Here is a 14,268-nt window from a genome sequence, read left to right as displayed (position 1 = left end):
CTGTGCTTCAGTTTCCGGCTCTACAATGAGGATAATACTGCCCTACCTCACAGGGGTGCTGGGAGAAGAAATACATTAAAGACTGTGAAGTGCTTGGAAATCTACTGAAGAAAAGAATTACATAAGAGTTAGGTATTTCTATAGCACCTCCTGTCCAGACCACTTTTAGGAGATCAGTGGGGTGGGGTGAGGTGAGGGTGAACTGACCATTAGGATGCTTAATTTGGCTGGCAGAGATGAAAAACACAGATATTATCTCCCCGATGTTCTCTTACTGACGTTCTGCAGAGAGCACAAGTCAGTAAAGTCTCTCTAGGTGCGTGCAGACTTCAAGTCACCAATTCCGCCCCTCCCCCCCTTTTTTTTTTAAAAAGGCAAGACATACCCAATTGACCCTTGTGTGCTGTTCGCTCTTACACACGTCACTATAATGCAGTCTTTCTGTCGACCCTGGAACCCGTCAACTGTGTCTACTTCCCCCGCCCTAGGAGAGAGGGGAATTTTGAGCTGTTTAAAATTTTCATCTTTGGATTTTAACCAAGTGCTTATCCCAATAACCTAACCACTTTTATGAAAGGTTAACGTCTTAAAATAACGCATGCTGTAAATTAAACTATTTCTAACAAAAAAAGATACAGTGCATGACCCTCCTTTCTGAAAACATTCACTTTCTTTTTCAGACGCCAAGATTATGCCAGAATATTGTTCAGGTTCACTGTAGTTCAGGAATCATTTGAAGTGTGCTCTTTAATCAGCTTTATTCTGAATGGTTGTATAAATCAGATCACATAAAGAGATACAAACTAGAGAATGGTACACAAGGACCTCACTAGCACTATTAAGAGAAAAAGCTTTGAATGCTGCTCTATGCTTGTAATAGCTTAAACCAGTTGCAGCCAATTGTCAGTACTTTTTCTCAGCACAAAAAAATTTAACTATTACAGTTTCTACCCTACTGCAATATTTGACAGAGGAAAAGCAAAAGGAGTCCATCCAGAGGATTTAGTCCCAGTGAGAATATGTAGGGTATTTTTACCTGCCCCTTCCAAACTCTCTGTCCAGCTCTTGCTGAATCATCTTTTTCTGTGCACTGTAAGGGGTAATTATTCCTATGTGACGAAAACCAAAATCATTCTTTTTTTCTTTAATCAATTTCATTATTTCCATCACCAGCTTCACTTCCTGGGGATTAGCAAAAGAGCTGAACAAGATAAAGAGAAAGAAAAACAATGTCAAAACCATTTATATATTGTTAAACTCACTGCTTTAGCACAGCTCATTTTACTGTGCCTCTTTATGCTTTATCCTTTTGAGACCTCTGGATGAAAGATGCTGCAATCACCAAGGTAGGGCTGACATACACCAGTGGGGAAGATCTCCTGTGAAAGGCTCTGTTGTCAGTCCCATGGGAACTCTAATGTCTGGGGAAGTTATAGAGGGAGGGGGCAAGTGTGTCTTGTGACAAGCAGAACCTTAGTATTCAGCAGGGAGAAGCAAGTCAGTGAAGTCATAGGGGCCTGGAGAAACAGTTCTAGAGTAAGCAGTGTGAGCTGGCAGCTAAGTGGGACACCAAACCAGGCTGCAAGGGATTAAATTCCACACTGTCAAAAAATGAACACTTATTTATATTTGCACCCATGCATCGCAGCAACGTAGGGCTGGAAGGGGTCTCAAGAAATAAAGAAGGCCAGTCCCCTGCACTGTGACAGGACCAAGTATACCTAGACCAACCTGACAGGAGCTTGTCCAACCTGTTTTTAAAAAACCTCCAATGATGGGGATTCCACAGCCTCCCTTGCAAGCCTATTCCACTGTAAATACCCTTGTAGTTAGAAAGTTTTCCCTAATATCTAACCTACTTTCCCTTGCTGCAGATTAAGCCCACTACTTCTTGTCCTACCATCACTAGACATGGACAACAATTGATCACTGTCCTCTTTATAACAGCCCTTAACATATCTGGAGACTTACCAGACCCCCCCTCAGTCACCTTTTCTCAAGGTGAAACACACCCAGTTTTTGTAACCTTTCCTCATAGGTCAGTTTTTCTAAACCTTATATAATTTTAGTTGCTCTCCTCTGGACTCTCCATTTTAGGAAAGATTTGGACAAATTGGAGAAAGACCAGAATTGGACACAGTACTCCAGCTGAGGCCTCACCAGGGTCACGCAGAATGGGATAATTACCACCTATACCTTACATACAACACTCCTGTTAATACACCCCAGAATGATATTAGCCCTTTTTTGCAGCTGCATCACACTGTTGACTCTCATTCAATTTTTGATTCATTAATGCTCCCAGATGCTTTCCAGCAGTACTACCACCTAGCCGATTACTCCCCATTTTGTAGTTGTGCATTTGATTTTTCCTTCCAAAGTCAAGTACTTTGCACTTGTCTTTACTGAATTTCATCTTGTTGAATTCAGACCAATTCTTCAATTTGTCACGGTCATTTTGTATTATAATCCTGCCCTCCAAATTCCTTGCACCCCTCACAGCTTGGTGTCAAGCTGCAGATTTTATAAGCATACTTTCACTCCATTATCCAAGTCACTAAGAATATACTGAATAGCACCAGACCCATGACTGACCCCTACAAGGCCCCACTAGGTTTGTCCTCCCAGTTTGACAGCAAACCACTGATAAATCTTTCAACCAGTTGTGCACCCATCTTATAGTAATTCCATATAGACCACATTTCGCTGGTTTGCTTATGAGAATTTCATGTGGGACTGTATCAAATGCCTTACTAAAATCAAGATAGATCACATCTACTGCTTCTCCCCATCCACTAGGCGAGTAACCCTGTCAAAGAACAGTTTCTGAAACCTGTCAAAGGAGGAAATTAGGTTGGTTTGGCATTATTTGCTTTTGACAAATCCATGTTGGTTATTTCTTATAACCCTATTATCTCTAGGTGCTTACAAATTGATTATTTAATAATTTGTTCCAGTATCTTGACAGGTATCAAAGTTAGGCTGGCTGGTCTATAATTCCCCAGACACTCTTTGTTACTCTTTTCAAAGATAACTACTATGTTTGCCTTTCTCTAGTCTTCTGGGACCTCACCGCTCCCCCAGGAGTTATTAAAGATAACTGCTAACAGTTCCAAGACTGTTTCAGCTAGGTCCTTAAGTGTCCTAGGATGAAGTTCATCACGCCCTGATGACGTGAATATATCCTACTTATCTAAATATTCTTTAACTTTTTCTTTCCCTATTTTGGGTAGCATTCCTTCCCTCCTTGATGTTAATATTACTTGTGTTGAGTATCGGGTTGCCATTTACCTTTGTAGTGATGATTGATGCAAAATAGGCATTAAACATCTCAGCTTTCCTAATGTCATCATTATTAGCTCTCCTTCCCCGATGAGTAGAGGACGTATACTTTTCTTCATCTACATCTCCTAATGTGTTTAAAGAACTTCTTATTGCCTTTTATGTCCCTTGCTAGGTGTAACTTATTTTGTGCCTTAGCCTTTCTGATTTTGTTCCTATATGTTTGTGCTATTCTTTTGTACTTCCTCCTTTGCAATTAGTCAACATTTCCACTTTTTGTAAGATTCCTTTTTGATGTTCAGGTCATTAAAGAGCTTCTGATGGAGCCATACTATTCGTCCTAACTTCCTTTCACATTGAGATAGTTAGTCGTCGTGTCTTCAATATTGTCTCCCTGAGAAACTGCCAGCTCTCCTGAACTCTTTTTCCCTTAGATTTTCTTCACATGGGACCTTATCTACTAGTTCTGAGTTTATTCTCCGAGAATGATACAAAACAGTTGACATACCAGTCTGAATATTGGAATGAAGAAAGCATGAGGAGCAAGATAGAGTTAATACAGTCAGTGCTACATGCATTTTGTGCTTTTTTATTTAAAAGACAGCAGGACTTTAAACTGCTAGTGGGTTGGGATTTCTCTTTTAACCATATATGCATCCGAAGAAGTGGGCTGTAGTCCACGAAAGCTTATGCTCTAATAAATTTGTTAGTCTCTAAGGTGCCACAAGTACTCCTGTTCTTCTTTTTGCTGATACAGACTAACACGGCTGTTACTCTGAAACTCTTTTAACCTTGTTTCCTCAACCAATGTAGCAGAGCCATCTGACAGTCTGACACTACCACTCCCTGTCTGGAACTAAGTATTTGTGACAATAGCGCTTTGAACCATACTCAGATTCAGCACAAACCACGGTGGAAGAGCTAAATGCCAGCAAACTTTATGTGGAGAAGTCTAAAGGTCTGGGTTGAGCGCAGCTAGGAGAATTAATCAGAGAACCATTTGGAACTCCCCCACAAACTAAGTGGGAGCAACTGGAGCCATTCAAAGGTAACCGTGGATTGACCTTGGACAGCCATGGAAAGGTCTGGAGACTAGCAGAGGGAAGAAGAAAGGGCAGGTGACCTTGAACAACAACAACACTACATTTAAAGACTTGTGAAACACTACCCTGCACCCATAGAAAGGAAAGTGGGTCCCAAACTGGATATGAAAAGAGTCAGAAGGAAAAAAACACCTGACAAAGTTAATGACACTCATTCCAGGTAGCAAACAGGCTGTTCACAGGGTCTCTGGTTCATTACAAGATAACTACATCAGGAAGGATAGCCCTGACTCTACTCAGATATACAATCACTTACACCCAAGCCCTTTATAAAGGCAAGATAATATATTTACATCAGAGAAATGCCAAACTTGTGCCCTGAGCAACAACATTCTCCCTCTGCTGAATGTCAACATTGGGTCTTTAGTTCAGAATGGAGCTTTGGCTACATTCCATGTATGAAAAATCATTCTGCAGTTAATTATACCAGCAGATTTAGATTTTGGTGGAGAAGAGAATGAAGAACTTACTCATTATCCCGTTTTTCGTGGCCATCTGCTACATCAAAGACCAGGTATGGCTGGAATAGCCAATCTGAAGAACATCTGTTCTCTTCTGTTGCTCTGTAAATAATTGTAATTATCACCATTGCAACCATCAAGAGTTCTGAGAACGGATACATCACTTATTTACTACAGGTTAAAAAAATGAAAGAGACTTTCAGCTTCTCTTCTAGATTCCATAATTCCTTATGCCATCAATGTATACCAAGGCAAGAAACTGAGCTCTTGGTGATAGAAAATTAGCCCAGCCTTTGAGATTATGATCTAGTTAATTCATGATCCCAAGACAACAGCTGGAAGAAGGGTATGGGAGTTTCCACGCCAGTTATGCAAACATCTGTTTCCCTCTTTCGGAAAGAAATCCTAGTGGCAAAGGAGTACACTGACTGATTTGTGAGGAAAATAACTAAGTGCTGTTTAGTTTTTGCTGGAATACCCCTTACTAACAAAACGAACAGAATGTGACCCACCTGTCAGTCTTTAAAGTCCTGCCATAAATGTAATTGGATGGGAAGAGACAAATGTCAGGATGCATCCTATATTGTATAGTCAGCTGCACAACTGGCAGCTTCCCTATAACACACTGTTGCATCTGTTCCTCCAGGTGTTTGTGCAGGCGAGCCATCATAGACTGATCATAGCCATACTCTTGAGCTTTCTGCCAGAGGCAAAACACAGGATTGACTTTTGGGGAGTTAGGTGCATCTTAAACTTCATCATAAGAAATCCAATATGGGCTTAAACTTGCAGCTTTGTACATTTGTTTTCACACCTTTAACTCACCACCAAGACATTGCCTTTGAGAGCATTACAGATATTTATATTTTAGTTTTCACAGTTTATATTTGTCAGTAAGTCTGCAGCTTCGTTTCAGCAGAATTTTACTGGCATTAATCAGAGTCAGAAGCTTTATAGTAAGTGGATCTTTTGAAAAAAAAATGAGGTCATATTTCTTATTAATTTATCCAATAAGAAAAGTTTCCAACATGCAGTTTCCGGTGTAAAGAAAGCCATGTGCAGTATGAATTACATTTAATGTTTCTCCTTTCTTGGCTCATACAGATAGGAATATAGAGCCCCAGCTCCAGTCTGAGCCACAGTGTCCACACTGCTCTTTTTAGCAAGCTAGCATGAGCCCTGCTAGGGTGTCTGGCCTGCGCCGGGAGGCTCACTGAAGACGTACCCTAAGTGACTTACTTGACCAACATCACACAGGAAGTCTGTGGCACAGCAGGGCATTGAACCTGATCACCTGAGTCCCAGGCTAGTGCTCTGACCACTGGACCATCCTTTTCCCCCTTATATTCTATATGTTCAAATTGTCCCATCTAGCCTTGATTACAAACTTTTATGCAGTCTGTGCTACTAGATGTGGTTGCCCTTTCACTATTTCCATTATACAACTCCATTACCAAAGGTACAAATACAATCTACTTACCATAGATATTACAGTAGGAGGGAGCTGCTTGGGATCTCCAACAAGGACAAGTTTACTACAGCGATGAATCAGTGGAATTAGAGTTTCAACCTCACATGACTGCCCCGCCTTTCATATACACAAGCAGGAATAAATGAAGGAGGAGTTGTAAGCCAAAAAGAGGAAACATAAGTGTTACATTTCCTGTAATGTACCCAGAATAACCCAACACAGACACATTTATTTTTCAAAGTTTAAAAAAAAAAATGGGGGGTGGGGGGGGGAATTGCTTTGCTTAAGAAATCTGAGTGAAGAAAACCAAAATAAATTGCTCTCAACATGAAATTACATGCAAAGCAAATCTTCCTTGCTCTCTAAAACAGATACATTTATAACCCATCAATCTGGAAAGTTTCCAACACTTTTTTTTTTTTGCTGTGCTCACCTTCAGAGATTCATGTCCCATGTGCATCCCTCTCTTTCTAAGAAACAGTATTTCTGCGGATGTCTGTAGTTGGGGAGGCCATTCTGGCCAGGGCAACCTGCTGCTCTACGGCCCACAAGCATCCCCTTCCTGGGATATGCAGGAAGCCAGGTCCCCACCCCTGGGACTCCCAAAATCACTCACAGGCTACAGGATCCTTTGGCTCTGGTGCAATCCCAAGCACACGTGCATGGGCCTGTGCAGGCAGGAACTACCTCCCAAGGGGGCACATGCACTTCAGCCTCCGGAGAGGTGAACGAGATGGAATGCTCCCCCGCCCCAATCTCCTTCAAAGGGAGGGGCCACACTCTTAGTCCTCCCCTCCTCCTTGTTCTTAGAATCTCACAGCAGCAGGTGAACCAGGAGACTCAGCTAGTGAAAGGAATATTTTCAAGAAACAAGATAAAATTCAGAACCAGTCAGGTCCTTGTGCCCCCACACAGCGGCACACCCCATAGTTTGAAAACCAATGGTTTAGATTAATTCAAATTAATCTCCCACTTGAGTAACAGATACATGATAGAAATAATGAACTTTGACACTGTTCTCGCCTTTCACAGGTCTGGGATCTCCCAGACTTTGCTAAGTGGTAGAACATGGACTCAGATGGTTGCTATTTATAACTAGGACAAAAAAGTCCTATTTACAAAGGCCTCAGGCCACTGGCTGAGAAACAGTGTGTGTAGCCTTATCCTTCTGATGTCAGCAGAAGAGAAGGTAGTTTGGGGATTATGGTCTGGCTCTGGCACTGAGGAGAGCTTATCATCAGAAGCCACAAAGCAGTATTGAAGAAAGACCGCAACAAAAAAAATGTTAGCGTATAATGGATGTTTCCCCATCCTTCCAAATATCATGCTGCAGCTGTTGCCATCAATACTAAACTGATTATAGTTACTAATAAGCTTTGCTGACCTCATCCACAATGACACAGCTGAAAGGGTCAAGTCCTTGCCGGCGAAAAGCAGACTCCAGCAGAAAGCCTCCGCTTGTGCTCAATGTGCAACAGATGATGTGGGATTCCAAGATGATGCTAGCCTGCACTTCCTGAGGGCGCCCTCCGACCTTTGAGTACAAGGGCAGGACTCTTAATATCGTGCTTCTTTTAGACAGAGTTAAAATTTTCTTAATTATCTGTTTTGACTTGTGATAACAGCATCTACCAGTTTGGGCAATTCAAACAGCTAAACATATGGTTCCGCTGAAGTCAGCTCCTTTGGAGGGATATTAGCTCATACCAAAAGAAAATGAACATGAAACAAATATTTTAAAACTGCCCGACTAAGGTTTTACTCTCACTGACTCCCAAACACAACAATATCTCTATGTAGTTTACAAGACATTGCTATACAGGATGTAAACTTCATTGGAAGTGTAGTTTTATGTCTGTATGTATACAATCCAGACTTTATAATTGTTGTATTAAAATCAGTTCACCATCACCACATTCCTTAACTCCTTAGGACAAAGTAGGGAGTCAGACAGCCTATATCTGTTACAGATTAAGCTTTCATGATGCCTGGGATAGCTGCCTGTAGTTTGGCCCTATTTTCTGCTTTTTGTAAAAGAGCTCCGCATCAGAGTGTGTTTCCACCTCTAAGAGCATATCAAATTACTTTACATAACCCCATCATTCTCCATAAGGCAAGTAATTCCCTCAATTCCTGTGTGCTGACTTGCTTAAAAACATTTAAGTGTATTTCAACCAGATGTTTAGGAGCAGGGTAGTGAACGGCAGGAGTCCTGAGGGAAAAAGTTCATATATAATAGATGTCTCCCCAATAGTCTGTTGCTCCTAACAATGCTCAAGTGGGTAGATTGATCATTATTTTAAATTCACCCTAAACTAATGATATATTTTTAAACACATTTCCCATCTGTTTCTTTATAAAATCCTGCCAGCAAAATATACCTGGATTTTCATTCTCAAGTTTTCTTTAGTTACTTTTAAATCCTCCCAGCAACCTCAAAACCAAGAACCATCTCTTTTGTAAAAGATGAAAAGATGATGCATCTATACAAATTAACCAAGTTTGTTTTAAAGAGTTGCCCCGAGGAAAGATTCCTACCTTCTTCAGTTGGGAAGTGAGTTGTTGCCGCTCCTTTGAAAGTCTGGCAATTTCCTCATCTAACCTTTGACTCTGAAAGAAAGATATGAACTGAAATATTTGTATCAAGAGTAATTAACAATGCACATTTCCTTTGTTTTCCTATGGTCTCAAGGTTTTCTAACATCTAAACATGTTCAACTTACAGCCTTTTAATATCTAAGTGCACCTGTATACGCAAACCACAGTTTCTTAGAAAAGAGACACAATTGTGAGCTGTCTACAACGTAAGATATTTAGATTCCTAAACACACTACACTGGCTTGTCTCCATGAAGCTAAGCATTGTAATTTACTATCAAGTAGCTGCAACACACAGGTATACCAAGTGTTTAAAGCAAAAATTGATGGGAGACTTATAAGTGAAGTAAAGTGTAACAGTCACAAAAATGTTTCTTGTCTGACTGCTTGATATGTAAAGAGACAAGGTGGGTGAGGTAATATCTTTCATTGGACCATTTTCTGTTGGTGAGAGAGACAAGATTCCGAGCTTACACGCAGCTCTTCTTCAAGTCTGGGAAAGATAATGAGCGTCACAGCTAAATAAAAGGTGGAACTGATTGTTTAGCATAACAACACTGCTCGGTATGTATCCAATTCCATGGTTAAAGGTAAAAAAAAATCTAAGCTTTAAAACACACATGAAAATGAATTCATGAAAGTTTTTAAGTGCCAATTACAGTTAGCTAGAAAGGACTATTCCCTCTAGCTGACCATTAAGTAAATGAAGGATCCTGCAAACTGCCTTAGAGAGTTCCAGGTCTGTATATTACCTTATCTAGAACTTTGACACAGCTTAATGACAGAGACAAATGCCTCCATGGTGGAAGGCTATTAGCTCCTGGCTTATTTTAACAGTATTGGTCAATAAGTGCCATGAGGTTGGAGGGATGAAAGAAAATGTTGCTTCCAATCACAATTGAGAAAGGTATATTAGGTTTAGAAAGAAGAACTCTTGTGGACTGAGCCTCCACTGAAATGAAGATGTATGAAAAAAACTACAAAGCAAAATTAAACTACCTGCTGCCTCTTATCACATCTATCCATGGCACGCTGCCGAGAGAGACTGTCCAGCTGGCAATCCAGGGTTTCCTTTTTCCTGTGAATATCCTGGTCACGGCCAGGTTGTCCCCGGTCTATGAAAATAAAATGAGGAGGAAATTAAAGGAGAAATTAAAAAAAAAAAAAAAAAAAAATTGGTCTAACATTTAAACTATGTCACTAGCACCACCTTAGATTACTAAGAATGAATGGACTGGCAATCAGTTTACTTGCCATTATTTATACTCCTTTTACTTCCTGCATTTCTCACCTTGGACAACGAAAATCAATGAAGTCAGTGTCCTTTCTATTTATTAGTCAGGTTTTTAAATGCCAGTGTGTCTAGATTTCAAATGCTACAGAAGGGTTTGTTTAAATGCAAATGTTCTCAGTAGATTTTTATTTGTGGGGAAAATCTATTGGCCTTATAAAAGCTGTTTACTTTGTATTTTTTAAAAAAATTTAAGTTTTAGGGCAAATTTATATTGACAGTGTCTCCCTTTTGAGGCCCTTAGAGAAAACAAATTCCTTATAAAAGCACTGTGGCATAATATAGGCTGTTCTATAAATACCCACCTTTGCGACACTTCTCCTTTGTGTCCAGTGGAACTGAGCACATAGCATAACCAGCCTCAAGACTATATTCTTATAAAGGAAACTGAAGTCGTCTTTTTTGCATGTTACTTACTCATTCTGTGGCTAACTTGGCTGTCCAGGCTGAATTTCAGGACATCAATGCTTATTGACTTTTCTGGACCTAGTCGCACTAAGTTTATATCTCCACAATTTCCTGTATATAAACCACAGTTTCAGATTATAGATTCAAGATAGGAGCTAGTTATGCTAGACTTCATTATCGGATATATGCTAGACTTCATTATCTACAATATTTCTCATTTAAAGGGCATTTTCTGACGCACATTTACATATCTGCTATGAGATCACAGTCAGAAATGCAAGCACATGAATATGAAGTTAACATCAGCTATATGGAAGAATCCTTGAGAGCTTCAGTGAAGCCATGTTTAAAAAACAGTGCATGCAGTTCTGACAGCAGTATTTTGCCCTTATACTGGACTATTCCCCACTAGTAATTTACTGCTCCTAACACTGACCCACCAAAGTAGAGAGCAATCCCACCCTTTGCTTAGACATTGTCAATTTCACATAAGCACAAACAGAGAAAGAAAATAGAACCACAAAGTGAACCGACTCCAGAATATATTGCAAAAGCATTTTACCCTGACCTTTAATGGCAACTCCAACCTATAAGAGCTGGAAATTCCAATAGTTTCAGTATAAAGATGGAAGTCTTCCATCCAAGCCTTTGAGCCATATTGAGAAAGAAGTGTATTAATACTTTAACACAAAAAGAGGAAAAGGGTCAATGATCGTGATTTCAAACTGCAAATTTGTAAGGGCTTGCTATTAAAGCAATATAGTCACTGACAAACAAGTTATACCATGCACATTTTAGAGAAACATATGAAAGCAATCAATAGGGAGTCTGAGGTCATACTGATTATGTTCTTCTGTGGGGAGAACGTATCTTACTCTTATCTGTATAGCACTGTAATTGTACACATGCTTTATGAATAAGTGATGCTATGAAGCGATTGCATCCTGGTTAAACATTCCTTTTTCTCCTTCAATGTTACCCATTTTATATATAGAAATAAACTTTCATACCCAAAGGATTTTTTCTGTCTTGGCATTTTTCTTTGAATTCCAGGATTATCTTTTTCATGAGTTCATCAACAGCAGCATTGGATGGTGCACAAACCAGAATACGGTTTCGCTTGATCTTGGCATTCAAGTTTTGAGCTCGATTCTCATTCCCAGACCTCTGCAGGTTAATAAACAAGACATTAAAACCAGCAGTTTAGTCCAGATTTTTAATTTCAAATGTTAGACAGTACACTCCTCTCAAACAGGATATGCTTAATCTGGAAGGCTGCTTTACTGGGACCTCTGTCAGGGAACCACCCAAGCTTAACAGTAAGTAGCAATGACTTCTGCTTAAACTGGAAAGTATTGGCATGAATTCTATTTAATGGAGATACATTTGGCTAATGTACAGAGGGTTAACATGAAAACTTAACGGGTGTGATGTTTCAAGTTCCAGTCTTCTGTATTAGAAGTGGTCAAAAAAAGATTAAGATTTTTAATTTAAGTGTGATAGATGACTCAGGTTTCTTACCTTGCTAACTACGCAACAGCTAGGCAAAGTAGTTTTATGCTTTTTGTTTTTCAAGCATTGCTGGAATTAATAAATTTATTTTCCAAAATTCATGCGGTGTTTCAATACCGGAGTCACAGCTAGTATACAATGAAATTCACAGCCTCTTATTCAGTACCAAACAAAGTGAATGAGTTATATTCTCTAGTAGTTACTACAATAAATACTTTAAGAATAATTACATTTAGTTCATGTTGCCAACTACTTCATTTCACTGCTTCTCTTGTGTGAACAAAGGTGGAATGCCTGATAGAGTATGTAACCATATTCACCTACCTCTGTCAGAATACGGTACAGGAGTCCAACAATAGTTTTTGATTTCCCTGTCCCAGGTGGCCCATGAATCAGGCAGATTCTGGGAAGTCTTGGATGCTCCTTCACCATAGCATAAGCAGTTTCAATAGCCTTCTTCTGATCTGCATTGTAGTCTCTCATGTAGGAAGTCTACAGGGAAAAAAAGAATGTTCTATTAACTGAAGTCATCAATAAAAGTTTCTGTACTTTTGGTTTGTTTCTTGTCGTGCCCTCAGTTTGGAGAGCTTATAGAGTGCACACACTTCTGAGACTGAGTTTTCTCTCTGCACAGCACACCCCTGACCTGAAGGCTGCTACTAAGAAGATTTTAGGTCTCCCATGCCTTCCTTTGGTTTTACCTTTCTACCACCACCCCCTCAACTCCTAAGCAGATATTTCTCCACAAAACAGCAGACAGGGGAGTGCTTCTTGATTAAAACAGATATCAATACAGTGCCATAAATCAAAACCAATAAGAGGCATCTGAACATACGTTCAGCCCCTTATACAGACACACAGTTCATCAACTCCACCAAGCTGGCATCCAGTTTGAGACTCAAAGATGCTTTTGAACCCGGCTCAGCTGCCCAATACTACATTCAGTGAGCACACAACTACTGGGATGGCTTTTCTAATAATTTAGCAAACTTGGTAAAATAAGACATGAAAATGCTGACTTGTCATCCCTCACTACCTCACCTCTTTACTACTTAGTTTCAGGACTTACAGAGCTCTCGGAAGTTAAATTCAAATCCCTGGGACAGAAGTCAGCGTAACTTGGATTTATGATGGGTTTAGCCAGAGGACTCCTGCTCAACAGTAGCAGACCTTTGAACCTTCGTTGTGTAGTCACTAGAGAGCTGACCACTACACATTTCACTGGCTGGTTTAGGTAGTATGACAAATTGCCTCGAGTTTGGACGGAAAGGTGACAGACAACATGCTGCTCATTTTGCCCTGTTAAAAGAAAGAGCATCAGGGGAAAGCAAGCATACATTTTATTCTTCTCACATTAACGTTTCAAGTTGGATGGGTACATTTCTTTCCAAATACAAATTTAACTACTCCTGCAACTCTTCACTCCAACACGTCTTAGTGCATTGCAGCTGGATTCTGGGAGATGTTGAACATCTTCCAGCTGAAATTGTTCGGATGCTCAGCATCTCACAGGACAGGGCCCAAAGAGTACACACAGCCCTTATTCACTGTCAGTCTTTACTTGGACAGAATACCAAGGCTTTAACCAACTGTAGCGGGGCAGTCACCCTGCTCCAGTCAGAAAGGGGTTAAAAGCAGCCAGGGGAGGCTGGTTGGGTAGTCAGCCACAGGTGTGGTTGCACCCAATTAGGGCACAGCTGGCCCTGATAAAAGGGCAGGCTGGGAGAGTGAGGGACTCTCGCTCCAGCTGGGGAGCAGAGGGGACCAGGCTGCCTAGGAGAGCCAGCAGGGGTACTTTGGTCAGAGCAGTACTGGGAAAGGGCAGGCTGAGCTGGGGAGCTCTGGCCTGGCGACCTCCCAGGCTGAGGCCTTGCAGCAAAAGCCTGAGGAGGTACTAGAGCTGTAGGGAGGCAGCCAGGCCAAGAAAAGGCAGCAGGTCCAACCCCCTAGCCAGTGATGAGCGGCCATTTCAGACTGCAGTTTGCCCCTGAGAGAAGGGGTTAGATGACGACTGGCAGTAGCCACTGAGGCAAGGTGGGTATAGGGGGTTGGGGCTCCCCCAGGAGGGGAGAACCAGAGTGTAGAAGCACTGCCGTGGGGCAGCACCCCAAGGTAAGGGACACCAGAGTCTGGAAGGCACACC

At 40.8% G+C, this 14,268-nt stretch overlaps 1 protein-coding gene across 2 annotated transcripts in view; it reads right to left on the bottom strand.

Moving 5' to 3' along the window:
• SETX (senataxin) overlaps positions 1-14,268 on the bottom strand; it is a 49,507-nt gene that overhangs the window by 8,798 nt on the left and 26,441 nt on the right. The window contains exons 12-23 of one of the 2 annotated variants that reach the window (XM_054007101.1): positions 13,195-13,424; positions 12,450-12,617; positions 11,624-11,780; positions 10,623-10,724; positions 9,914-10,029; positions 8,856-8,927; positions 7,702-7,851; positions 6,327-6,434; positions 5,359-5,546; positions 4,856-4,948; positions 1,037-1,201; positions 386-484 (exon numbers count right to left, since the gene is read on the bottom strand). In XM_054007101.1, coding sequence (XP_053863076.1) covers positions 386-484; positions 1,037-1,201; positions 4,856-4,948; positions 5,359-5,546; positions 6,327-6,434; positions 7,702-7,851; positions 8,856-8,927; positions 9,914-10,029; positions 10,623-10,724; positions 11,624-11,780; positions 12,450-12,617; positions 13,195-13,424 — 1,648 coding nt within the window. Of the gene's footprint in view, positions 1-385; positions 485-1,036; positions 1,202-4,855; positions 4,949-5,358; positions 5,573-6,326; positions 6,435-7,701; positions 7,852-8,855; positions 8,928-9,913; positions 10,030-10,622; positions 10,725-11,623; positions 11,781-12,449; positions 12,618-13,194; positions 13,425-14,268 lie in introns of those variants that run through there. The other variant, XM_054007102.1, reaches the window with a different exon arrangement.

Source organism: Malaclemys terrapin, chromosome 17 (assembly GCF_027887155.1).
Source record: "Malaclemys terrapin pileata isolate rMalTer1 chromosome 17, rMalTer1.hap1, whole genome shotgun sequence".
Classification (NCBI taxonomy): domain Eukaryota; kingdom Metazoa; phylum Chordata; order Testudines; family Emydidae; genus Malaclemys; species Malaclemys terrapin.
The sequence above is the reverse complement of the archived record's forward strand: the minus strand, read 5'-3'. Positions and strand labels throughout refer to the sequence as shown.